Source organism: Mugil cephalus, chromosome 3 (genome assembly GCF_022458985.1).
Source record: "Mugil cephalus isolate CIBA_MC_2020 chromosome 3, CIBA_Mcephalus_1.1, whole genome shotgun sequence".
NCBI lineage: Eukaryota > Metazoa > Chordata > Actinopteri > Mugiliformes > Mugilidae > Mugil > Mugil cephalus.
In genome coordinates this window covers 4,513,079-4,539,982 of record NC_061772.1, presented here as the reverse complement: position 1 = coordinate 4,539,982, position 26,904 = coordinate 4,513,079, and the positions used below count along the sequence as shown (strand labels likewise).

General features: G+C 40.4%; 1 protein-coding gene across 1 annotated transcript in view; it reads left to right on the top strand.

Moving 5' to 3' along the window:
* Positions 1 to 1,997: 1,997 nt before the first annotated feature.
* adamtsl3 (ADAMTS-like 3) overlaps positions 1,998 to 26,904 on the top strand; it is a 92,642-nt gene continuing 67,735 nt past the window's right edge. Inside the window, exons 1-3 of the mRNA XM_047581177.1 lie at positions 1,998 to 2,223; positions 3,593 to 3,708; positions 17,014 to 17,133. Coding sequence (XP_047437133.1) covers positions 3,643 to 3,708; positions 17,014 to 17,133 — 186 coding nt within the window. The 5' untranslated portion in view covers positions 1,998 to 2,223; positions 3,593 to 3,642. The remainder of the gene's footprint in view (positions 2,224 to 3,592; positions 3,709 to 17,013; positions 17,134 to 26,904) is intronic.

Sequence of the window (26,904 nt, the reverse complement as noted above, 5' to 3'; positions counted from 1 at the left end):
ACACAGAACACAATGCATGACACCACAATTAGCTATATCTCATTTAATAAAGACATTAGGAGAAGCAGTTTTCACTTTAAATATTACACGAAAGTGAATGAAGAGGGCGCCAGACCTCCACCATAGATTTTTGCTGATAATGACTTCGTGATAGAGTGTCCCATCTATTTGTGTATCACATAGCCTAAACACTATCTGCCAAAGTGTCTGCTGGCTGAATGTATTGACCCACTGCGTGACTAGATATACATGTGACTGGAGGGGAGTCATCTATACAGAGAAAGAACAACATTCAGTCTAGTTCAGACTACCTGTCATCCCTCCACCTCTGCATGCATGTAGTGTGTTTCCAGAGAGTACAGTTGTGCACAGCTGTGGACCTGGAGGTCATTTGCTGACAGAAACCTTCTTCTGTTCTTATTTGTGAAAGTCAAAAGCAGGCCCTTCATCCTCTGCCAGCTCGTATTCTACACCTCATAATAAAAGACACACACGCAGACACGCCCACACACACACAGGTGGAAACCAATCATCTCTCCCTTTGCTTTGTGCTCCTCCGCACCACATGGGACAGAGAGGTTGGTCATCAGGCTCGCCTACGCAGCACCACGTCAAGCTGCTGGAGAAACCCATGGAAATGGACTACGTTTACCTTTCAGAACAAAATCATATTCACACTCACCAGGAAAGTCAGACAACACACATAAACAACGTAAGAACACAAATGTTTCAGTCCTTACAAATGTCACCTGCTAAACTCAATAAATAACATTTACTAAAAAGTTCACCATATGTTTTGCAATTCTAATTTTTGTTATTGTTCCAATCTACCACTTGAGTAGCTGCTTCACACCTACGCACAAGCCTGATATTACAGTGAATTAAGGGAAGAAACAGGGTTCATACAAACAGAAGTTTGAATGATCGAAACTTGGACCTACGTTCTGTATGTGCCGACTGAAGTAGTCCACCTCATTACACATATGTTGAGCCTGCTTTTCTCCTTTTTGGCACCACATGGGATCATAGTACAAAGGATCCACACATAACTGTAGCGTACTCATGTAGTCCACATTGGGATATATTGTATATGAGGGCAGTCATGTTTGTTTGGAGGCCACATACTGGCCTCAGGCAGATGGGTCCCTCTATATGAGCTGTGTTCTGCTCAAGGTTTCTTCCTGTTAAAATACAGTTTTTCCTTGCCACCGTTGACTTCACGATTGCTCTGAAGGTTTTAGGCCAGATTTTGTTAAGTGTCTGGAGATAATTTGTATTGATGCTAAAAAAATAAAAACATACAGCCCAATTTGATCCCAAGCAGGCCAGAACAGTAAGATAACAGCACAATAACCTACAAGTAGTGACAGTTCCACAGGGTGTCTGTGAAGGTTCTCAGTCTTCCAGGTCAAGGTAATCTTTTAAAGAAAGGCTACTGAACTTTTAGTGTCTTTTAGACGTTTTGCTGCTCATTCGAGTAGCTTCGTGAGTTCTGAGAGACTAGTGGGAAGTTGAGGTTATGGAACTCCAGAGTGCAAAGAAGAACTCAATTAGGAGAATGTTTACATTTAACAAATGATCCTTCAAAAAAACAATCAAATAAATAAATAAATAAATAATGGCCAATTTGGCCACATTGCTGTCTGCTATTTAGTCCTGTGTCCTCTTGTGTTTTGTTGTGTTCATATAAAACCTGCAGACTTCTGTGTAATTTGCACACTTCATACTACGGGCCAGATTGGTTCCTCTGCTGGGCCACTTTTGGCCAGAGGGCCTTATGTTTGACACGTATTGTATACAGTGTTTGTGACCAGGCTTTCACCATGCCTTATATAGAGTTAGAACAAACAGTCAGCTTTGTTTATTTTGTTCGAAATTCAAAGTACATGTAAACGAATACAAGTTTGTCTGTATGTATGTGTTTTATTTTGAAACCGATAACCGGAAGCTGTATCTACTAGTATGTGTGTCTAACTCGACATTGGTCCCAAGTTGTGTGTGAGGAAAGCGGACGGGCTGCGCTCTTCCAGGAGCCTGGATACTCAGAAGCACCAGCGCGTTCACCTCTCTGGCTCCTCAGCGGTCTCTTCCGGTCACTTCTGTGTTGGTTCGGGGTGTGTGCTCAGGTGATCGGTGGTCGGTGTTTGTCGGGACTGGAAAATAAAGGATGGCGCATCTCCAAAGAAGCGCGTAGGGAGCACAGGACCTCTCCCCACACTCAAGGTAATTTATTTATTTCTCCGCAAACAAACAGATGTCCAACTGAAAGCAGGGCCGCTCACCTGCGACTGCTCATCTTCCACCAAGACTTTCGTTTGGGCTGCGAGACCAACCTGTCTGGTGTCGATGCTTCTGATGCGTGATGCCATAAACACTGCCACTGTGTTTAAGATCCTCTGAACGTTCAGAAACTTAAGAAACTCTGCCCACACTCACGGTATGCTCACGGTATGCTCGCTAAAATAGACCTTCACTATGATATTCATTTATATTTACACGTAGGCCTAGAGCTACATGGGAGGAAACTCAGCCTCCTGCTGTCACAGAGTCTCTGGTCAGTGTTAATGGATGCAGGTGACTTATATGCACATAATACTAACAACAATAGTAATAATAAAATGAATACCCTAAAGAAATATTAGTCTGTATATCTGTCTGAAAAAAGACAAGAATAGAATAGAATAGAAAAATTTGTCTCACAGTGGGAAATTTACAGTAGATACTATATCATAGAAGCTGTTAACATTAATGGTGTTTTTTCTTTAACAAATGAGTCATGATAATCATGTTCCATCTATCTATCTATCTATCTATCTATCTATCTATCTATCTATCTATCTATCTATCTATCTATCTATCAGACCACTAACCCGCTCTGAGCCATAGCCACCAAAGACATTTTTTTGCAGTAGAAAACAATGTTAAAAATCGTCAGTTACTTTATTTTCACAGACCTAACTCATAGTAGTGACACAGGATCAAACCAGGCTTTCGTGCCACTGAAGAAGACGCAGAGCTCTATTGATGAGGCTGAAATGAAAGCAGAAGGTCTGTTTGAGCTCCCATCTTGTGCAGGGACGCCCAGTAAAGCCTAGTTCTAAAGAGGGAGACATTTAGCAGTGCATGTAACGGGCTCCTGTGGACTGTCAGACTTTAAAAAGAATGGTCAAAACCGGCGCAGCCGATATCCTGACATTCAGTGCTTTGTATAGGTCAAACTCCAAAAATACCGGCCCTGCATTTCCATAGCGCATCTCAGCAGTTTCCTTTTATTGGACATTGTGTGTGGTGTTTTCATATGTTGAGCAGGGTGGCTAGTTAAGTAGCATTACAGTGTGTTTAAGTACAGGTTAAATACCTGTGTGCTTAATCAAGGCACCTCAAACTAATTGCTGAAGTAATACAATGCATATTTATGCTGTGGGAATGAGGGCCCGCAGCTCAGGTTTGTTCTGGGCCCTTTGCTGTGTTAACTAGTTATTTCATGCCATACAGTATTTTTTATTTTTTTTTTTACAAAGTCTGGCGTCTCCGGAACATCCCATGTGCTTCTGCTAAGAGATTTATTCTGCTGTACCTGCTTCCTATATAGGTTGGGGCTCATCCTGCTGCAGAGAGACATTGACTTGTGGAAAAACACAGATGAAGATGGAGTCATTTATCCTCCGGAGGGCTGCCCTGATCTTCCTCGTGCTTCCCTCTCTTCAGGTAAAGAAAATGAATGAATGGATGGACAGGGTTTTGGATAGAGTAATCCAGGCGCTGCATTTTCTTTCCTCATGCTCGGCTGCAGCCCCACAGTGCACTTCAAACAGTTCTGTTGTACGTCCAGATTTGTGCTTCGGCCACCTGTCTCACAGTCATAGTGGATCATCACATTAGCTGGTGAATAAAATGAACATGGACCTAATTAGAGCTACCTTTTCCATACACAACAAGCCCAGACCCGCCACTACTGCTGTTAGCGCTGTTGCTTAATTTGACCCACCCAAATCAAATTGTTTGCTCAGGCTAAAAGGCTGCTGGCAGAGTGGAGAGCCTGCTGGAATCTTTGTACATGCGTATGAGCTGTGATGAATGTCACCTCCTTATATGAAGCAATACAGAGTGCAGGATTTTCTCTGGCAAATATAGCAGCTACTTAATCCCAGGAAACAGCCTGCAGTGTTAGGCCTAGTGTTCTCCATGATCAGCTCAGCATGGAGACCATTAGACCATTATTTGGACCACATCTGAAAGTTAGTGAGAGAAAAATACACCTTAATATGTTTTTAGTTGGTTTATTTTGTTTCTGAGTTCCCCACTGGGCCTGAACCCTTCAAGGTAGAAGGAATATTTGTTCAGTCTATTTTCAGGGGGCTGGGCCTTCAAGCCTTTCAGTGTTTTCTATTGATTACTTGCTATTCTGGTGAAGTCAGATTAAAAGGTTTAGGTGGGGGTTTCAATGCTCACTGTGTAGATGTGTACAGTCCTGAGGAGTGGTCAGAAATCACTTGCATCGCATTTGCACCTCTAGCTAAAATTACTACCAGAAATACACACAGTTACATTTAAGAGTGAATATGTATTAAGTAAAAAGATTTAATATTAACATAACATCTGAATTTGAATTTGATATGAATATTGAAAACGTGAACTAGAAGTATTAGGTGATTTTATTGGCTTCATCATTCAGTTTACTCATCTGTTTGTCACTATTTTGGTTGTAGCCTGTGAGTTTAAAGCTGCCAGCAGACAACACATTGAGTAGAGTTTTCCCATTAGTGTTATATTGCTGGTATAGTATTTGGTGTCATCTGTCGATTGCACCTCGTATACTGTTGTATATATTGCTCACCACTGCTGTGTACTGATTATGATGTGTTGGTGCTCTGGTGTCACCTTTCAGTCATGACTCCATCTAGACAGATGTCAGACATTTGATTGCTACTTGATGGGCTGCTAAGCTATTGTGGCTACCAAAGGCAGAGTGTGTTTAGAACCAATGCCAACATTAACAGCGTGTGGAATGGTGGCGTTTCCAAACGCTAATGTTGTCTATTGCTATTGTCATTATCTTGTAGTAAATATCCATCAGCTTCTTTTACAAAACATTCATCGGTTGGCTTAATGTAGGATATTTACACACCATAAATCCTCCATCACCACCCTCTTTCCATAATCATTTCAAAATGTCTACATTCCCAAGTTTCTCTGTTGGGAACTGATAAAACCCCAGCAAACATTTACTTTATGCGGTTTAGAGTACTGACTATCTAGATGACCTTTTGGTCTTATTGGTCTGCTGTCCACCAACCAGAGAGCCTCTACCCTTTGTCAAGTCCCATCTTTAGCTTCTCACTGTTGACTAGTTAGATAAACAGTAGTCATGCCGGGGCCCATATCCATAGAAAAAACATTGGAAAACTTTGCTCTTCAGTAGTAGTGCCTTGTACAATTTACAGCTTTAGTTTTTGACAGATTCATGCGTGTCCAAACAAAATTGGTAATCCAGCTGAATATGTTTGTGAAAAGTCACAGTTATGCAGGTCAAGTTACACAAGCCTTGGTTTTATAACTGAAGTATCTCTAATCTAATTGACATTTAATCAAATCGAATAGTTATTTAAATTGAATTGGGCCCTTGGGAATCGAAGCTGAATGGCTTTGGGATGGAGATCTGCTACTGTGAATCAGTTTTCCTCGTTGTCATGCTCTGGGCTATGTTTCCATTGGTCTCTCTCTGTGTTCAGGACAGGTTGAACATTGTCTTTCAACACTTTTCATTATGCAGTCCTCTGTCTTGTGCGTTACCCTCACTGTATTCTTCTGTGCCCCACCTGTATACAGTTCTCTCTAGTACATAACAGCCTTCCCTTGAGAGTGTTGCGTTGAGGTGAAAGAACAAAACCCCTCCCTCATAATCCCATTGGCTCATTGTCATAATATCATACCTTGTCACCCCCCCCCGGAAATCAGTTTACATATGAGAAAAATGCTACAGTTGTGCACTGTGCTTTATGTCATGTGCGTTTGTGCCTGGAAGCAGGGCTGTCTGTTCATCTGTCCATGCAGTCAGTGTGTTTTGGAATAGTGTAGCTTTGTCAAGATGAGATTATGGTTTCTCTGAGAGGTCTACAGCAGACAGCTGATCATTTGATTTGATTTTTTGGGTGATTAGCGTCTGGTTGTCATATACTCTTATATTAACATAGTTTTTTGTTAACTGTCGATACTGCAGTTCATTGTCTTTGGACTTCAGCAGTGCTTTAACCTGTTTTTGTTCGAGGAGTGATCAGGACATTCCTGCGAAATGCAGTGGGTCAAGAGCGTTGGTGTGCTCTGTCCATTCTTTCCACAGAGAGGGAGCTAGTTGAGGAACATTCCTCATTTTCTTAAGAGGGTAATTTATCATTTTGCTGTTTTGAGCGACTGCTTTTGGGTGGGATGGGCTGATATTCACAGCAAGTTGAGAGCTTCAGCGGTCCTGATCACCCGACTTTGAGGGTGTGAAGGTCTCGCGTCGTTCATTTTGCGGTCCCTCAGTGCTTACTCACAGCATCACAGAAACTCACCTTTCTGGTAAACTCCTCAGATGGAGCCAGAACAGACTGCCTGTTTTTTCAGAAGTTTCCACTGGTGAGCAGTGAGTCAAGGAGCTTGTATTTGGACCCAAATACTCCCAGGGCTTGCCTCTGCTTGATGAGAGAACGTAGCATCCTGTTCTACAGTACTGCATGCTGCTAGAATGTGGTATGTGTTGTTTATACAGGCTGGTTGAGCTGCACCTCACTGCCGAATGTTTAAAACTATACTTTTATACTTCTACCTCCACATCAGCAACACTTCTGGTCTAAAAGAACTCTGAGAACAGATATCAGGCAGCTGGCACTAAATACTGCTAATGTTATTTATTCAAACCCCAGATTCGACTGTGCGAGTACAGCTGTATGTTGCTGTAAGGTAGTAGCAGAGCAGACCTACACCCACTACTGGTATCAGTATGAATCTCTTACCTCTAACATTTCAGTTCCTTTCTTAACAAGGATATAAAACTATAGGGTAATACTTTAAAGGGAATAATCCAACTCAAGTGTTGTAAATACTGATTACATTAATAATCAATGGAAATGTGATTTTTGCTTAAGATGATATGCAGTCTCCAAAGTCAAACAAATGAAGACCTACTGAAAGTGTCAGAACCAGTGGTCCTCCTGGCCTAGCTCAGTTAAAAGAGCAGCACACATGAGGAACCTTTTTCCTTTCATGGGCAGATGATTGACATACACAAATGAGATGCTGCTAAGAAATACAAATGAGCTTAACTAATACTGACATGGTTTATTCTTTGAGCATTATGGCTCTGGGCTGGATCTATCACATGCAACCTTAAAGAATGGTGTGCACAGGTGCACTTTGGTTTTAATATGCCATCGTTCAACCAGTTGTCACTGAGGTCTCCTAAAATACATCAAAATGAAAAGCTTACGTGTCAACCTGATTATACAGTAAAGGTAAAAGCAAAGAACAAGGAATATTTCGGACACGGATGCAGATTTAAAATGGTAAGATGTGAGTGAGATGAAGGAGGTGCAGGTGTTTGATGGCGTTGCAGGTTGCATGCTAGCGTACAGATTCACTAGATGTGGCATTATAACCATGCCATGTGCTTTTCTAGACATGTTTTGAGGTTTATAGCTGTGACCCCATCTTATCTCCCCCTTTCCAAACATTTCATTTTGTCAGTAATATTTTCCGAAGGCTTTATTTTGTGCAATGGTGGAACATTGGAACATGCTTAAAACAAAAAGACAGCTTGAACTCTGGCACTATTGCACTAAACAAGAGGAATGACGGATGAAGGAGTGGTAAAGGCAAAAGTAAAAAAAAAAAAAGGAATAATAATAAAGTGACAATTTCAAAAATCCTTTACTCCTACTCATTGTCTCTTTGTCGGCCGGGCCTTCCTGGTGCCGGCCTCTTCCTGTCAGCACTCAGTCTCCCTGTAGGCACAGCCGTTCAGATGTAACTCATCTGCAGCGCCAGCACTGACTTTTTCCTCCTCCCCCCTCACAAGGCCGGCCACCCCGCCCTCGTCAACGCCAGCTTCCTCTTCCCTTGCACTCACAAACAACAACAGGACAAAATCACCCAGCCTTTTCTTTCACCCCACTCTGAAAACAGCATCGTCTGTAATGCCAATGAGCTATGAGCTATGACTTTGAGGAATGCAGTTTGCTATTCACATTGTGTTTAGAAATGATGACAGAGGTGGAGGAACTGCAGAGAGCAGCCAGGGACTAGAAGGAAAAAGGGACAAAGAGAAAGACAGAAAGAGAAAAAGCATGCAACCATACCAAGGAAAGTCACTCTCTAATGGAATGCTTTTTCTTACAAGTTATGTTTATTCACTCTGAAGGACAATCAAATCCAGGACTTTTTAATATTGTGAACAGTTTTATTGAAAAATGAAACCAGTGAAGCCAGCAATTAACTGCAGAAATACACTCATCATGAACGGATGTGTTAAGATGAAAGGTTAGCAGAATTTCTCTTTACGACTTCTTTTATTATTAGACATTTTCTACACCTTGATTTATGCTATTAGACAGATGTCTGCAACATCCAGACATGGCCTAGAGAGGCTGTCTGAACGTGTGTAGTGCTATCCCAACATTTAAAGTTCTCGTCTCTTCATGTGGCCCTTTGGAACAGCTATTTGCTATTAACACTTCCCATCATACGCTGTCGATTGTCATCACTTTATTAAAGTGCCTCAGAGCTTTTTATTAAAATAGTCTGGTGAGTCACTATATGTAGCCAAGTGAGCCATGGAAAATGTAAATGTGGTTCAGTGAGGAGCATCAGTACATTTAAAGAAGTATCTTTCTGCTAATGTTCAGCAGACTGATGGTGTCACACAGGCCACACTGTTCAGATCTCTCAGAGATGATTGGTTCAAAAACATACATATGGATATCGGTGCTGCCCATCTTTGAGTTTGCCACTTTGATAAATGTGCCATGACTGCATTCAGCAATGTTAAAAAAGTAAGTCTGTTACTTTCCATTCCTCAGATTTTTTTTTAAACCTTTCATATGAATGTGTCACAGTTTCTATATTTGGCAGTTTTGAAACTGTAGTTTGCAGGCATTTCTTTACCATCACCACCACCAGCTGCCTCAGCTGCAGTGACAACTATGGAAGACAACTCTTCCAAAGTAAGTGATGTCAAAGTAGGTGAGGAGCCAGGGGCTTTCATGTGCACAGTGTTCCTGTGAAATAACAGATAATTATTTGTATTTTGAGTTGAGTTCCAAATTATACGTAATCCCAGGGCATTTCACGGTGGAAAGTCGAGGCCTTATAGTGGCAGAGAAATCCAACAGTTTGAAGTGCTTTACATTATGTTATGGGGTTCCCAGAGTTCAGTTTATATGCACAGTCCTGAAACAATATGCACACTCCCTGGAAAAGTGAGTGATCTACTCAAACTAATTACACATACAATAAACATTTTGTAGTCATTTTCATAATGCAAATGAAGAAATGAACATTGTGGGATGTATATTAGAAGCCTATGATTAGAATCCGTGACAGGTGGACCCTGTCTTATGTAAACCTTCTGACTTCTAGGCATTAATGTTGTCCTTGTTGTTGAAGTGTTGTGATGTCTTCATGCCAAAAATTAAACAAATCATTCCACTGTAAGAAAAATAACACGGAAGCAGGATGTCAGAGCTTTTGAAATGATGTACTCTGGACAGAATAATTAAACATAGAGTCCATTTTCAGGAAAAACAAACTGGTCTTTCCCCTGTCTTTTCCCTCTGACTGGTGCACACATTTAAACCCAGGGATCTGAAAGCAATTCAGTTATGTATTAATCACGTGCAGGAATTCCAATCCATATCACAAACAGGGAAAACGGAAGTACATACACCAATCAGGCATAACATTATGACCATCTGGTAGGATTCAACTATATCCTTTTCTGCATAGTATCTTAGCAAATGTCTTTGCGAGTGAACTGCTGTTATCTTTAGGCAGTGTAACATCAACTTATCCCAATATTGTATTTAAACACACAATATTCTTTCCAAATGACTGTACAATACCAATGTTGTTGTGATATACTATAATGCTGCAACTTTAAATTGTTTTTCTGCAATGGAGGATGAAACATCCTTTAGACAGATAAAGTCAATGCTCTTCATTATTTGTTTAATTTGTTTAAATACGAATGTGTGAAGTTTTAGTTAAAGGGGAGGACCTAAGTACAAGACAAAGAGAAAACAAGGCAATGTGAGGAGCACAAGGTATTGGTAAACTTATATACAAGATGAAATAAACATCAAAGATGCTTTGCTACCAGCAGAGACTGTAGGAGCAACTTAGGACATAGCAACTGAAGATGTCTCCTGTGATGGAGCTCTGGGAGAGCGGTCAGTATGCATGCGGGAATCCCTTCTGCATCATCAGCAGGTATCTCAGGGTCACAGGTGTCACCCCTTAACCTCTCCTCTCCTGAGTGGGGCAGCGACGGAATTTCAATATATTGACTTTCCATTTACTTTCATCATTTCTGAAAACGACAGCAAACACATCACATCCTGTGAGCTCGAGTATTCGATTTAGTTACATGGTTGCGGATCCCTTGTCCGTAATGAAGGGATCTAGCAAAACCAAATATTCACACTCCTTGGAGAACACTAAGGCAGGAAGTGCAATAAATGTGCGTCACTGAAATGTACATGTGTAGTCAGAGTAAAATTACCTCTGTGAGGAATTTCCATGGCTAGTAGTTCATCAAGTCATTGCTGTTAGTGGTCATACTGCTGTCTGCTGTATATTCACCCCTCAGCATTGTTGTGACCTCAAGTCTGATGGAATTGTCTGGAAAATTTGATTAAAGCCTTAAGTGGATTACAATGAGGCAGCGAGGGCCAATTTGCTCTCAGTTGTTCTCACCAGCACCTGCTCTCCAATGTGTTCCCTGGTGAGTTTAGCTTTACAGCTAAATGCAGTGGTGGATTACCCAGCGCACCACCGTGGGTACAGTCACATGTAAATTCAGTGTCAGTTACAGTCAAACCAAATGGAAGACCATCCTGAAAGAAAATGGGGTGCCACAGTGGCGTGGTGTTTAGCATTGATGCCTGTTGGCATGTTCTCCCTGTGTCTTTATGGGCTCTCTCCCGGTACTCCAGCTTTCTTCCACCATCCAAAGACATGCTCTCCAGAGGACAAGCGGTTGTAAAAAATGTATGAATGAATGACAGAAAATGTACTTCAGTATACTGGTGCTGTCTCTGTGGTCAGCACTCTGTTCATGCTGTAATGTGGCCAGAAAACCTGCTAATTATGCTATCCATGCTCACCCCATTAGGACCGCTACAGGGGACAAGGCTCTCTTCATTTTCAACTCTTTGACTCTTCATCTTAGAGTCCTGTGCATCAGGGTGCCTTAGAGTTATGTAAAAGTGTTCTCTGTCCATTGTGTGGCATTGCAGGAATGAGGCTTATGACGCTTAAGTCCCTGTGTGTACAACAAAGGTAAACAGATGGTGCTATGGTCTGCAACCACAATTAATATTACCAAATATGTTTATGCTTTCTGGTGGTAATGTTCACTTACTGCTGAGATGATTGCAGAGTATTGTCTGGTCTGCAACAGTTAAAATCTCATGTACTTAGCCGACACTGCATCCTCAGCTACTGGTACTCCTGCTGCTTTAGTGTTGGTGTTGGTGGATAAAGACGTCTTGGTAACACAGCATATCTTGTGCTGCACCTCGATATTTTCACAGCGCCTAGTATTCATGAAGACTGCAGATGCATCTGCCCTGCATCTTTCCACCACAACAAGGTTGCCTCTTTCTGTTTCTGTACTGTTCACACAGAACTGTGCACTGGATTTGTTGAATAGGCAATGTGAAAGGTGCTAGTGAAAAAAAGAAACTACCTTTTTTTAATGTAAGCATAGAAATTGGATTTCAGTGTAAACAAACTGAAAGGTTCAGGTGAATAGGCCATTGATTAGGTCAGACAGGAAGCCCCAGATGGATGCATTTTAGCAAATGACCATTCCAGATGATTAATCACTCTAATTACTTCAGTCAGATTTGAAAACAAACATTCATATAATACATGTAAAAATTACTTTTTTTGGAAAGTGGCAGGGAAATTAAACACTAAATGTTCTACATCTTTCACTCATATACACACGATGGCCACATGACCAGGAATTATGCCAGGTTAAATTAAATCTGAATTATCGCTTAAATACTAAATATAAACTGTGTCTGTGGACACAGTTTAATAGTTTGAGCAACTGAAACATTCCTGTTTTCTGATAATAGTAAACCTTGGTTCCCATTTTCTTAAGCTGTAACAAAGAAGTTCTTGCAGTCATCCATAGCTACATGGTAGCTTTTTTTCCCTTTCAGTTAGTCGCAGAGTTTCTTTGTGATACCTCCTACTAGTGCAACTGAAATCCCAATCTGCAATGAGTGGACTTACATTCATGGCTGTATTGGTCCAGAGTTTGGGTTACACGTGCAAGTTCATAACCCATTAACAAAAGCCCTTTCATACATACAGTATAAATGGCTCTATTTAGAAAGGCCTTTTCACTTTTAGTATTGGAACACAGACAGAAAACCTGTTACAGATGCAGACACACATTATTTCAAGTAAAGCCTCAGTGTGGCATTGCTTTTTTGCTTGTAGGAAGAGGATGTTCTCCCATCCCATCTTCATCCAAATATTTCCATGGAATACTATAACTATAAAAAGACTGTACAAACAGAAGTGGGCCTGTATGCTCCAGTGGTGGACTGAGTCCAGGTTCAAAATAGAGCCTGTTTATTTAGACCTGATGGGATCAAAGCCTTTCATCCCACTCTTTCAACCTCTATAATAAGACAAGTTTATCTTACAATAGTCAGCTTTGTGGGCTGAATTTGAGAAAGGACACATTTTATGTGTTGATGGACGGAAGGAAATTTTTATCAGGTGCCTTTACAGGAGAGAAACGTATTAACTTTACTAAAGTTTACGAGTAAGTTAGAGCATATTCATATACAACATGATGCATAGTCATATACATCATTAAATTAGTTTCCACTTACCTATGTATGAGAATAGTAAAGTCACATTAGCAGAGAGGTATGTTGAAGTCTAACCTCTACTGTGTTTCCGGCTACAATAACACTGAACAGTACTGGACGTTTCCCATATTGCACCAAATAACATAATTGTGTAGGTAGCTTTTTTTTTTTTTTTTTAGCTTAACTGTTTGGTAAATGGCCTTGTTTTTACATATTCACACCCTCTTTTAATCACATTCTTTCAACACAAGCTCATAACCCCAGTGAGTATGCACTGTTTGCTGTGAGATCGCAGTATAGTAGCTTTATTGGTTCACATTGGTTCAGCATTTTGTTGAACAATTCAGCTCTGAGATCAAGAAAGGAATAATGTCGAGGTTTTGACTACGTATTTGCATCAATACAGGTCAGTCCACATCTTTTCTCATCTCCTTATTCAATATTTGGTTCTCTGAAAGTGAAAAATGCCACAGTGGTGTGTGAAACATATCTGTCTACCAAGTCATAACCGAGACAAATACCACAATGGCTACAGAAAATATGAGATTCATATTCAGAACAGCAACACTTAAATCTTGACGTTCCCATGAGCAATTGGAAAATGCCAGCTGATGTCAATGTGCTCATTAAAATAATAAGAAAAAAGATGCATCGCACATTAGCCTTGTACAGCCAGACTCAAATCAGAAGATGAGTCTCCTAAAGCCCTTTCATCATGGGGCGTGTTTTCATGTTAAATATGTTCATTCATATATCTGTAACTGCTTGGCCTATGGTGGGGTGGTAGTATTTATAGATCAGAGACAAATGCTTTGTTCTACTCCCTCCACTTTATGCCACCTTTAGGATCACACTAATAAAACCGATGCAGTGTAGCTGTGTGGCTAATCTTTCAAGCATTTTAAAGCCAACACTGCCATGTGTTTGTTGTAATATTGAAATGTGATTGTGGTTTTTGCTTTGATCAAATAAAAGTAGGTATCACTTCAACAGATGAGCAACCTAGGTAATATATTCATTCTAAGACCATCGATAAGAGATATTCATTGGTAGCAATGACCAGCAGTTGAAGTCTTCTTCAATATGAGCTGTAATAATACATCCATCTATCAGTTCATATCTTTGGTCTCGTGGTGTTTCTTTTCATTATCAAAATGTTCAGGAACATATCGACTTAAATTTGAGCCTTCCATCAGTGGCATCTTCTTCTACCCTTCTTTCCTATTTGCACTGACAACATTACAGCAAGTCTGAATCAGCTTAAATTGGTAGTCCTTAATGTTTGTTGTCCATACCTCATATCTTGGCCCATAAAATCCCCAGAGCATGGATGCTTGCTGACAATAGACGTCATATTTCTTTGGCTTTCAGGGAAAATATTCCTTCAGCCATCTTGTCTAGAATTTCCATTTTTATATCTCTTGTTAAGCTTAAAACTTTCCCAATGTTCTCATATACATCTTTGCCCTCAAAGGACTTAATCAATCAAAGAATGTGCAAGGCAGCCATTTCTACAGGCATCTCTGTCTATCAATTCTCAAAGTGTGCTACAAAAATTTGAGTCTTTATACTGTAGAGAATTCACCTTCAAGTTCAAACCTTTCCTGTTGTTTATCTTGCAGTTGCTCTTCAGATTCAGGAGTCTTAGACAGGCGGGCTTTACATTGCAGAGTTTGTGGTTTATGTTTACATAGCAGTGACGATGAAGCCTATGAGAACAATTTAAATTGCAGATCAGGCATAACATTATGACATTATGTTTCTAATATTGTGTAGGTCTCCCTTGTGTCTCCAAAACAGTTGTGACTCATCAGACATGGGTATTCTGATAATGTCCTGTGGTTTCTGGAAACAGAATGTTGTTAGTGGGGGTCTTTGGGTCGTTTGGGTTGAGGGGAGGGGCCTCTGTGGATCATCCCACAGATACTGGATCGGTTTGAATCTAGTGAATTTGGAGACCAGGTCAACACCTTGTGCTGTTCTTTGTGGTTGAATTGTTCCTAAACCGTTCTTGTGTGTGTGTCTGTATCAGGCTGCTGGGGATGGCTGCTGCCATCAAGGAGTGTCATTGGTGACTGAAGTGATTCCTTGTTGCCAGGATAATAGGGTCTCCCCACCCTAAAAAACATATTTAAAGCATTCCTTGAGTACAGATATCATTGGCACTGGCACTCTCTGTCAGTTTCTTATGATACAGTATTTACAAAATGAGACAGAGTATGAGACAGTACTGTTTATATGTAAATATAACTTAATGTTGCCAGTGTTTGCATCTGTACTGTCTCACTAATTACACACACTCTCTCTCTGCATCTGCGAACATACCCAATGAGCAAAAGCAGTTACAAATGCTCCTCATTGTTGCTAAATGAGCGACTTTTCAGACCCTTTGGAAAGCTGGTGTGTTCTCCTTTGGGTTGACCGTTGCACTCCGTATGTTATGACCCCAGTGCTGTCTCCATTGAAGTAAGCCAGTGATCCAAGGTGTGAATCAGCCTCTGCAGTGTGTGAAGTGTGAGCATGGCCCTGACGCTTGCCTTCTACTGCTGCTGTAGAGGAAATACTCTACACTGCACTGCATGACTACGGCTCAGAAACTATATAGCAACCTGACATCCTGTCAGTGTGGGTTTGGCATGTGCGTGGCCTAATATGGGCCCAGCCCTCTGTAGGAATGACAACTCGTGCCCCTTTCAGACAGACAGGAAGGCTGAGCCACCGATGTGGCTCAAAGTGGCTTTGATTAGAGGAGTGCATTAGAATAAACTGAATAATAAAACTGTCACAGCACAAACAGCATACAATGGCTAATCAGCTATTGAAATAAATTGTAGTGTCAGTGATGTATTGCTCTCTGTCTCCTGCACACGTGAAAAACTATCAAATGGAACCAAGTGCTAGTGTGTACTTGGTACTTTTGAAATCAACATAGAATCAAATGGCTCTAGTCAAACATGATGAACCGAATTCAAATGATCTGATAATTCAGCTCCAAGAAGAAATAATAAGAAGAAGATTGCAATGCCACACTACATGGTAGTGTTATATTTAAATTTGGAAATATCTACTTCACTGCAAGTTATTCTCAAAACGTTGGGACTTAAAATAGAGCAAAATTCTACTCTCCTGTGAGTAAAGCACATCTGAATTAGGGACAGAACTAAAGAGGGAGTCAAGAGGTCGGAGAGGGATGAAAGTGGTGCAGTCCTCAGACGTTCCTCAGGGAAACACATAGCAGTGGCACTTCGGCTGTGTCTGTCTCTAAGTGGCTTTAAAAGCTTGTAGGAGACTCTTCTCCTACTAATCTTAATGGTGGATCATCTCTCTCTCATGCAGTTCAAGTGGGCTGGACACACACTCAAGCAGTCTCAATCACTCTGTCTCTCTCCTGGGATCCCTCTTCATGCCAGATGCCAGTTATTTCCATCCCATACCAGTTGGCAGCATAGTGTCTGTCACTGTTTACCTGATAATCAGTTTCACGCCCCTGCCCCCTCCCCTCCCAGCCTTTCATGCTGACCGTTTAAATGCTGAGCTTGAGAAGCACGCGCTTCCTGATTGATGCATATAAATCACAGGGAAATGATTAGAACATATTCAAGTGAAGCAGAATTTAGGAAGAATACACAGAGGGCTCAAATATATTGGAGCTTAGCACTTCCCATCTGTGAGCTAATAAGGAGGATGAAAAGGGGTCTGATCTGTTTTGGGAGTTGGCCTGACACCATCTGTTTAGAAAATACAAATGGTTCAGGTTTCAGCTCCCTCAATTTATATTTATACCCTGAAAACTGAACATTACAGTGCACGTACCTGTATGCATGTGTGTTAAGTCTTACATATTTGGTGCATAATCATGATCTGATTCCAGCACAGTTAACATGCACTGCTTAACTAAGTTTGTGTGTTTGTGTGTTGTCAGCATTCGGAGAGCGAGTCCCAAACTGCAGTGTTCCTGCCAGAGTTCGCCCTCTCTCCTCAGGGAAGCTTCATGGAGGATGCCACAGAAGATCAATATTTAACTTACAGATACGATGACCAGGTCAGTCATGTGTTCTTTACTCTCTTTGCCATTGCTGCACAAGGTTTGCTTAAGCTGATGCTAATATTCTAAATCCTCTGCGGTCTACATCGTCTTCACTATGGCAGGGTATATGAACAAGATGTGCTAACTGATGTACGGCCCAGTTTCTAATCCTCGGAGCAGCAGATTTGACTTGTCAGCAGAGCTGCTTTCTGTGTTTTTCCCACCAGGGTGGTTAATAATACTGTCACATTTCCTAGCTCACTACATTCTCTTTCATGTAGACATGTAGCACAAGCCTGTAGATCCCCTAGGTGGTATTTCAGAGTGGATGGTTTCAGGTCTTCCCTCAATCAAAAGATGTTTCCCTTCTTTTAAATATATTTTAAAATTCAGTATTCATCCAACTCCAAAACACAGCGGCTGCTCTCTGCTTTCATCCTGCTTCATGCCACGGTATAGATTTCATGGCCAGTGTGTGTCAGTAATTGGAACCAATCTATGTCTATGCTTACAAGACCATTTAACAAAGGACGTCTGCAGACAGATTTGATGCTGTGGATCAGTGTTAGCGGATCCCTTCCTCACCTCTGCAGACTCACCCCTGTGAGTACTGTGAAAGAGTGGAAAATGTACTGTTATAGGAAAAAAAAGTCTTTCAAAGCTCCACATACAGTATCTAATTGGCCCCTTCATCATTATAGGCAGTGTTTACTGCCTATACACTAAGCTTGATTCCAGCCTTTTAGTTAAAGTATGCAAATACCTCAAATGGGAACCGTAATTGTAGCCTGAATAAGTTGGCTGTTTAGTGTCTTCACTCTAGCCTAACATAGCTGCCTCTCTCATCTTGCCTTTACTATGCAGACCTGGTATACAGTGTTGGGGAGAGGCAGAGACATACTGTTGTTGTTGCATGAACCAGGTTTTTATTTCCTTTTCTTGGGGTACAAACACGTACACAACATATAAATAACTGTAGTGAAACCTGTCCAGGTGCTTATTTGCTAATTATGATCATTAATTCCCTGCTGTCCTGCACTTCCTGGTGGTTGCAGTTTGGTGCTCGTAACATTACTTCACATGCACTTACAACATAAAGTTGACAAAGTTGCTCACCTCATCAAGGGCCTCCTGTATGGAAGAGAGTAACCCTACGTCACTGAAAAGGCCAAACAAAGGAGAAGTTGCTGTGTTGGTTTTTTTTTTCAAACCATTTAAAGGATAAACGTTTCCCCCCTCCCCTCAAGAGAGAAAGATAAAAAAAATCCTCAAAATGGGTGGAAATGATGGAAAGCTGTGGGACCCTGATAGTCGATATGTGTACCTTTGAGGCAAACACTTAAACATAACGTCAGCTAATGTCAGTCGTCAAAGTTTTTACAATGTTATAATGGTTATAATGTTAAAAGTTCATAGTAGTGAATGTTGATGTCATAGTAGTGAATGTTGATGTCATAGTAGTGAATGTTGATGCTCAACTGAAATGACAGAGCTGTTACATTGGCTAAGCTTCATGCTGTATTTATGTCATGATTAGTTAATTTAACATTGCAGAGTGATCATGAATTGATGACAGATGTCATATATTACCCAGATGTCATAAATGTCCCGGTATGACACATCCGGCCACTGAGTGGTCTCATTCACCCATTACTCTGTCGGTAGGCTAGATGGACATACAGCCCCTATTTTTTAACAATGGAGCTAAAGTATATAATTAGAGCATCCATTAGTGGTTAAATATGACCGTCAACATAATAACTTAAAAAAGAACAAAAAAAAACAACTTCTACTACTACTACTACTGTAGCAAAATGGCAGACTTCAAGAGTAGACCTCCTGCCTATGTAAATATAAATAATTTGTAAGTAAATTTATGTAAGGTCACCATACACTAACAAAAATGAAATTATAAAAAAATATTTTCTAATTATAATTTTTTATCATTAATTATTATTATATATGCCAATAGTGCTTCCTAAAGTCTACATACGAGTCATTTAAATACTGATTACTTTTATAAAATAGACTCGAACCAGCTTTGTAACAGGTCCCTAGCCATTTAGACACATTCTTTTCCCACTAATGATTTAAAAGTGCTCACTGAAAATAGAGTGAGGAGAGCGAATTTTCCACCGCACGCAGAAAAATACCCATTTACAATATATGGTTCATGCACAACAGCACAAAGCCAGCATCTTAAAAGGTTTATCACAAAAGCTTTCAAGGTTTTTGGCTCATCTACGGTGGAAATGGAATTTTATCTGTCGTGATAATTAAAATACAGTACGTAGGTTTTGGCACTATAAGTTGTTATATTGCATTCCTGCGGCATTCTGTGTGCCTTCAATATGAGAGAAAGGTAATTTCATAGACTTTGAAACAAACCTATGAATCTGACTTTCATCATACTGTGTTTTTAGATTCTGTTAAAGGGTATTAGTCACAGACTAACAGGCTACTCAGTGCACCATTTTTTCTTTTTTTTCTTTTTTTTTGAGAAGGTAAAGCAGCGCAATGCAGAAAAATGATCCATGTGACACTGAAGAGCAGTTATTGAGATCTTTCTTTGGCTTGAGACACATCCGTATAAATCAGATTAAATACTTTGTGTTCTGAAAGCCTTACAGCTGTTAAATATTATACGCATGTTCCCTTACGAAACACTTCGAGAGATTCTCCTTGGCTAAGTTTTCTGTCCATCTGCAGTGTAGGGTTGTTGAACTGAAGTGTGTGAGACACAAAAGTTGAGGATGGCATTATGTCGCTTCTGTGAGGAAATTATGGAGCTGTATCTGAGCAGAGCACAGTGCATGAAGTGTTCACTTGTATATGACTTTACTCCTAGAAGAATAGAATTCCTGCAGTGAATTTTCAGAAGGTTCAAGTGTGCAATTGAAGTGTAAAGCTTTACGTAACAGAGAATTGTGTCAGAGAATTTGTTCAGACTGCAGGATTTTTTCCCTCAAATAACATCTTTAGAACATACTGCCCCCACTGTTGTTTGCAAGGGTTGAGATTGTATTTGTTCTGTGTTCTGTGGTTGCTGTATTATGGAGAGATGTGTCCGTAACAATGTAATGATGCCGTTGATGCTGATGGTTCTTTTTGTCAGAAAGTGCCAGCAAATGATTTTATGCCAGCGCTTTTCCTATTCTCCATATTGTCCTTCATAGAGCATTGAACAACGCCTAAGTGGTGGCAGGTATTGACATCTCTGCATCGCATCTTCCCGTCGTTCATGCACTAGTGCAGACACTCATTCACATTCAAATTGATGCATGGCAGAAATGATGCATATAATCGCATGAGAGACACACTGGTTGCTACAAGTTGGAGTTACCTTGGTAAAAGGGCACACAACATGACCATATTTCACTGCTAGTTAATTTTTGCCACCTTTGAGTATTGGGATGCCAAGGTGTCTAGGCCAGCATGTACTGTATAATGCTCTTTAGTTTGTTCTGGTGTTGTGACACTGAAGAGCAGTTATTGAGATCTTTCTTTGGCTTGAGACACATCCGTATAAATCAGATTAAATACTTTGTGTTCTGAAAGCCTTACAGCTGATAAATATTATACGCATGTTCCCTTACGAAACACTTCGAGAGATTCTCCTTGGCTAAGTTTTCTGTCCATCTGCAGTGTAGGGTTGTTGAACTGAAGTGTGTGAGACACAAAAGTTGAGGATGGCATTATGTCGCTTCTGTGAGGAAATTATGGAGCTGTATCTGAGCAGAGCACAGTGCATGAAGTGTTCACTTGTATATGACTTTACTCCTAGAAGAATAGAATTCCTGCAGTGAATTTTCAGAAGGTTCAAGTGTGCAATTGAAGTGTAAAGCTTTACGTAACAGAGAATTGTGTCAGAGAATTTGTTCAGACTGCAGGATTTTTTCCCTCAAATAACATCTTTAGAACATACTGCCCCCACTGTTGTTTGCAAGGGTTGAGATTGTATTTGTTCTGTGTTCTGTGGTTGCTGTATTATGGAGAGATGTGTCCGTAACAATGTAATGATGCCGTTGATGCTGATGGTTCTTTTTGTCAGAAAGTGCCAGCAAATGATTTTATGCCAGCGCTTTTCCTATTCTCCATATTGTCCTTCATAGAGCATTGAACAACGCCTAAGTGGTGGCAGGTATTGACATCTCTGCATCGCATCTTCCCGTCGTTCATGCACTAGTGCAGACACTCATTCACATTCAAATTGATGCATGGCAGAAATGATGCATATAATCGCATGAGAGACACACTGGTTGCTACAAGTTGGAGTTACCTTGGTAAAAGGGCACACAACATGACCATATTTCACTGCTAGTTAATTTTTGCCACCTTTGAGTATTGGGATGCCAAGGTGTCTAGGCCAGCATGTACTGTATAATGCTCTTTAGTTTGTTCTGGTGTTGTGACACTGAAGAGCAGTTATTGAGATCTTTCTTTGGCTTGAGACACATCCGTATGAATCAGATTAAATACTTTGTGTTCTGAAAGCCTTACAGCTGATAAATATTATACGCATGTTCCCTTACGAAACACTTCGAGAGATTCTCCTTGGCTAAGTTTTCTGTCCATCTGCAGTGTAGGGTTGTTGAACTGAAGTGTGTGAGACACAAAAGTTGAGGATGGCATTTTGTCGCTTCTGTGAGGAAATTATGGAGCTGTATCTGAGCAGAGCACAGTGCATGAAGTGTTCACTTGTATATGACTTTACTCCTAGAAGAATAGAATTCCTGCAGTGAATTTTCAGAAGGTTCAAGTGTGCAATTGAAGTGTAAAGCTTTACGTAACAGAGAATTGTGTCAGAGAATTTGTTCAGACTGCAGGATTTTTTCCCTCAAATAACATCTTTAGAACATACTGCCCCCACTGTTGTTTGCAAGGGTTGAGATTGTATTTGTTCTGTGTTCTGTGGTTGCTGTATTATGGAGAGATGTGTCTGTAACAATGTAATGATGCCGTTGATGCTGATGGTTCTTTTTGTCACAAAGTGCCAGCAAATGATTTTATGCCAGCGCTTTTCCTATTCTCCATATTGTCCTTCATAGAGCATTGAACAACGCCTAAGTGGTGGCAGGTATTGACATCTCTGCATCGCATCTTCCCGTCGTTCATGCACTAGTGCAGACACTCATTCACATTCAAATTGATGCATGGCAGAAATGATGCATATAATCGCATGAGAGACACACTGGTTGCTACAAGTTGGAGTTACCTTGGTGAAAGGGCACACAACATGACCATATTTCACTGCTAGTTAATTTTTGCCACCTTTGAGTATTGGGATGCCAAGGTGTCTAGGCCAGCATGTACTGTATAATGCTCTTTAGTTTGTTCTGGTGTTGGAGTCTCAGCTCGCTATGCCTGGGAAATCTCTAATGGAAGGGGTCAAGAAGGCCTCATGATTAGATGCCCAGAGTATCCAACTGTCTGCTTCTAGTTGACATTTAAACCTTTGCAAGCCTTGATTTGACAGTGATATGTGTGCATCATAGGTGAAGCTAACAACAAAGTCCAACAGAGGAAGAACCAAGAAGGAAAAACAATAGTCTTACAAAGGAGAGGAGGTAAGAACCACAGGGAGAGGAGATATGAAGATGAAACACAGGAACAGCAGGAGAAAAGGCAAAGAGAGAGGTAGCACACATGAGAACAAGACACAAGTGAGACCAATTAGGAAGTGTGATGGTTATGTTATAAATGCAAGACACAGAGGAGAGGCATTAGTAGGAACTCGAGATGAATTTAATGAAATCTAGAGTAGCAGACAATTTGTCAGGGAACAAAGGCAAAGGCAGAGCTATATACACAAGAGCAGAGGGGCTTAGGATTCACAGGTGTAACGAATGAGGGCGGGGGACACAAGGAACAAACAATCCAACAATTAAAGGGGGGACAAAGGAAGTAAAACAAGACAAGAAACACCAAGGGAGAACTTTATAAAATAAAAATATTAAATGCAAGGAACACCCAACATGGTCACAGAAACCCTCCAAAAGACAGTATGTAGACAGTATAGACATGGAACACAATGAGTAAAATTAAAAAAGTTAAAATTTTATTTCTCCATATGTTGTCATGGATGACCACAAACAACTGCTAAGTGTAATACTTATTACTTAGACAATTTATTTATATAGCCTCTGTGATGATTCTGCACTAACATGGAACAAGGAGCAAACACTGTTTTTCCTCACAAAAGCAAAACTTAAAATGAGTTTAGACACGTTACGTTTTCAGCACAGACAAATCTATATGATGGTAGTTTTTGCCGCTGGTTATCCCCTGTAACTGGCTCCAGAAACAAACCACTGCTAAAATGTTAAAATGTCCATGATCACTATCAGCAATTTCTACTGTATTTGGCATTAGAAGTAGAACTATAAAAGTCATAGACACTGATGTCATTGTTTCTCTTGGGTTGTTTTTACGTTTACTGGTAATGTCCTGTTAATGAAACTCCCTGCAGATATTTCACACTTGAAGTCTGTGTAGAAAGAAAGGAATATCTCTCATGTACTAGTTAAGGCGTTTAATGTGAAACATGGTGCAGGGATTCACTCGAGTATCTTAACAGAATCATGCGTCAAGAACTGTATTTCTGTTGAAAAGGAGAGGGCAGCCAAACATATGACACTAAGCTGATGGAGTGTGGTGGAAAGCTGAATTTATGGGGTTTAACAGGTGAACATGTACGACATGTAGTACTTGAGCTTAGGTGTTCCTGCTTCTTGTGGGAGGACGTTTTTGAAGGATTTTCCTGAGGATGTATCATTCTTCAAGCATGTTTAGTGGAAGGAAGTGTCAGACAAATGGCATCATCACTTGCTTATTAAACACACTGGCAGCAGGCGGAGCACTTTGAGAACGTAACGTGAATTTCCCTGAATCTCCATAACGTTTGTCTCTAGCTAAGCAGCCTTAGACGCAGAGCTTATCGTATGACATTCTGCGAGTGAGAGCAGCAGCGGTAAGAAGCTCCAAAATATCGACATGATGGGCTGTCACAGCTCTGGTGCCAGAGCCAGAGCACTTCATACCTACTGTCTAACAGAGGTCTGAACTACAGATATAGTATGGAACATAACACAGGTATGAGACATCACAGAAACAGCTTCACCAAATACTGTATTTCTGCCTTTCTCTGTGGTTGTGTTCTATTCAGTGTTGTTTTCTCTCTTCATTTTTCATGCATTTGTTTCATATTTTCTGCGCTATTTTGTTTTCCTTCCGCTCTTTCAACTCAGTCTCCTGCATAGAGGAGACTAGGACAAAAAGAATTACGCCAAGAACAAAAGTGGCCTCTGTTTTATTGTGCGACCTTGATGCATTAGAATGAATGCAGTCCGATGAAAGAAATTCTATCATGGTATTGTAGGCAGTCATTGTGTGTTTCCTACATTGAAAGGGTGTGAGGCAATGATTTTTAATTCTTTTATTTTCCATAAGTCTTGCTACAACACAGGTTTGCTTCCTGAGACACACCTGGATCTACAGCTGTACATGCTGCTGCTGCATGTCAAACTTCCACCATATCTGTATCTATTAAAATAAAAGAACGCTAAAGCAGGGTAGAAGTGTACGCTGTGTTTTGTAGAATCGACATCTTCACAAAATCTTGAATATTTTCATTCTACAGTGTTCTCATTCTGCCATACAACACAAATCTATTAAAGAGCCATTCTAATTTCAAGTAGCTCTTAAAAAAAGAGAGAATCTTTTTGTATTCTGTGCTGTCATGTGTTGTAGTGGAGTGGAGTAGTGCAGCAGTAGTTGCAGTTACAGTAGTCGTTGTGTGTGTCTTGTCATCGTATATGTATCACAGTGGAACTAGGGGGAACAGTATGCTTTTATTAACCTATTGTGGAAGTGACAAGAAACAAGACTTGAAGCGTGAAGAGAGTTAGCACATTTCCTTTGCGTTATTCCTTCATTTTCTGTTGAAGTTGCATCATTAGATTTTTTTTTATCTGCTTTGAAGGGTAGCAGAACAAGCTGTACAAACATCAGTGAGAGATTTGCACATTTCAAACTAGTCATGACTACAAGATTTGCTGTATTAGCCAGCAGATAAAGGACAATATTTACAGCCAGTCTGAGGTGCGTTTGCGTCTACCTGTAAATTTAAAATTTAATATTTGCCTACTTATTTACCGAAACCTCTGTCATAGTCTGCAGAAGTTCCAGAAAAACAATCCTTAATACTCCACTCCAGATGCAGCGAGTCATCCTTTGTGTAGAATAGGTAATGTGAGTCTATCTGTTTTGTTAGTCATGGCTCCCAGCTGGTTGGGTTTGTTAAGCTCTGTAGCCATAAAATCCCTATTTGCTGTCTTTCACTGCCTCTGTGAGACTGTTGTAGCGCAGAACATTGCCATTTGACAAGTATAAATGTCTTTTTGTCTTTGCCCTACTCTAAGAAATTAAACTGTCATTGCTATGTCTTAACGTGGTTGACACCTTTTGAATAGCTTTAGGCTTTAAAATAATGTCAAATCCAGTTCGCACTGGCAGCAGGTTTCTCTCTAGTATGTGTTAAAGTCACTGTTAAGAGTGAATACATCACACCAGTGTTAAAGACACGGTGGTGATTCACCCTCCAATTCAAACCTGGGGTTGGTCATTATCCAGAGCTATTTTTTTGTTTGTTTTTTACTTGAATTAAATACTCAACTCTAAAGCCTAAGTTCTGATTGTTGGCTGTTTGGCTTATTGTCACAGTATCATGATGGTACTAACGCTTGTTATAAGATTAGAGCCCCATGTTTTGTGATGCTGCAGAGCTCTGCAGATGAAAAGGAACTCGACTTGATCTGTGACACATTTACCCGATGTTTGCTGAATGTTAGCTGAAGAGTCACCCAACAAGGAACAAACACTGTTTTGACTCACATCAAAACAGGCCTAATGAATGTCACAGAACAGAAGACAGACTCACTACAGTAGTTTTTGCTGTTGGTTGTCGCCTGAATTTGGCTTCAAATTCAAATAACTGCTTAGATGTTATAATGTCCAGATTTAAGCAATAAATAAACACTAAGATACACACATTGACTGGCATATGAGTGTCAGCCAAGGTCACTAGCTGTCTACGGCTGTCTCACCCACCTACATTAGCCCCACTCACGCTCAAATTCTTTGCATTATTTACATCAGAGCCAGAAAAGTGAGCTTCATGATCCAGTGGGCTTCTCTTGTAGAGTATTTCAATATATTTCTTTGATTGTGTTATTTGTTATGATGTGTGTACTGACTGTCACATTTGATCACTGTAGTCCATCCCATCTTATTGCAGTCATCAGATTATAACATCACCCCGATGCAGACAGGCTGCTTCGTGAATGTTGTGTGTTGTTCATAAATGATGTGCTTTTTGTACCATATGATGCGCACGTTCAATGTCACTATAGTCAAGTTTTTGTACAGCGGGTTTACATCTACAGTAAGTATGTATGTTTTATGCCCGCTGTGTGGATTCTTGTGACTTTATGTTATCTTTTGTCAGACTCCACTAACCCGCGAACCAGAGGGTTCGATCCCCAGTACATGCTACATGCTGACGTGTTGATTTTTTTTCTTTTGTTTTAAACCAAAAAACTCAATTACATTCAGTCATTCAAAAGTTAATTTTCAGCATCACACGAGTCAGATGCCCTGACAATCTGTTTGGACTTTGTTTATAAGTATATATTCCATCAGACAGTCTTAAGTACTGCTGATGTCAAGTATTGGTAGTATCAGTTTGTGTGAGATGTCTGTCATTAAAAGAATCTATGTCATACCCAC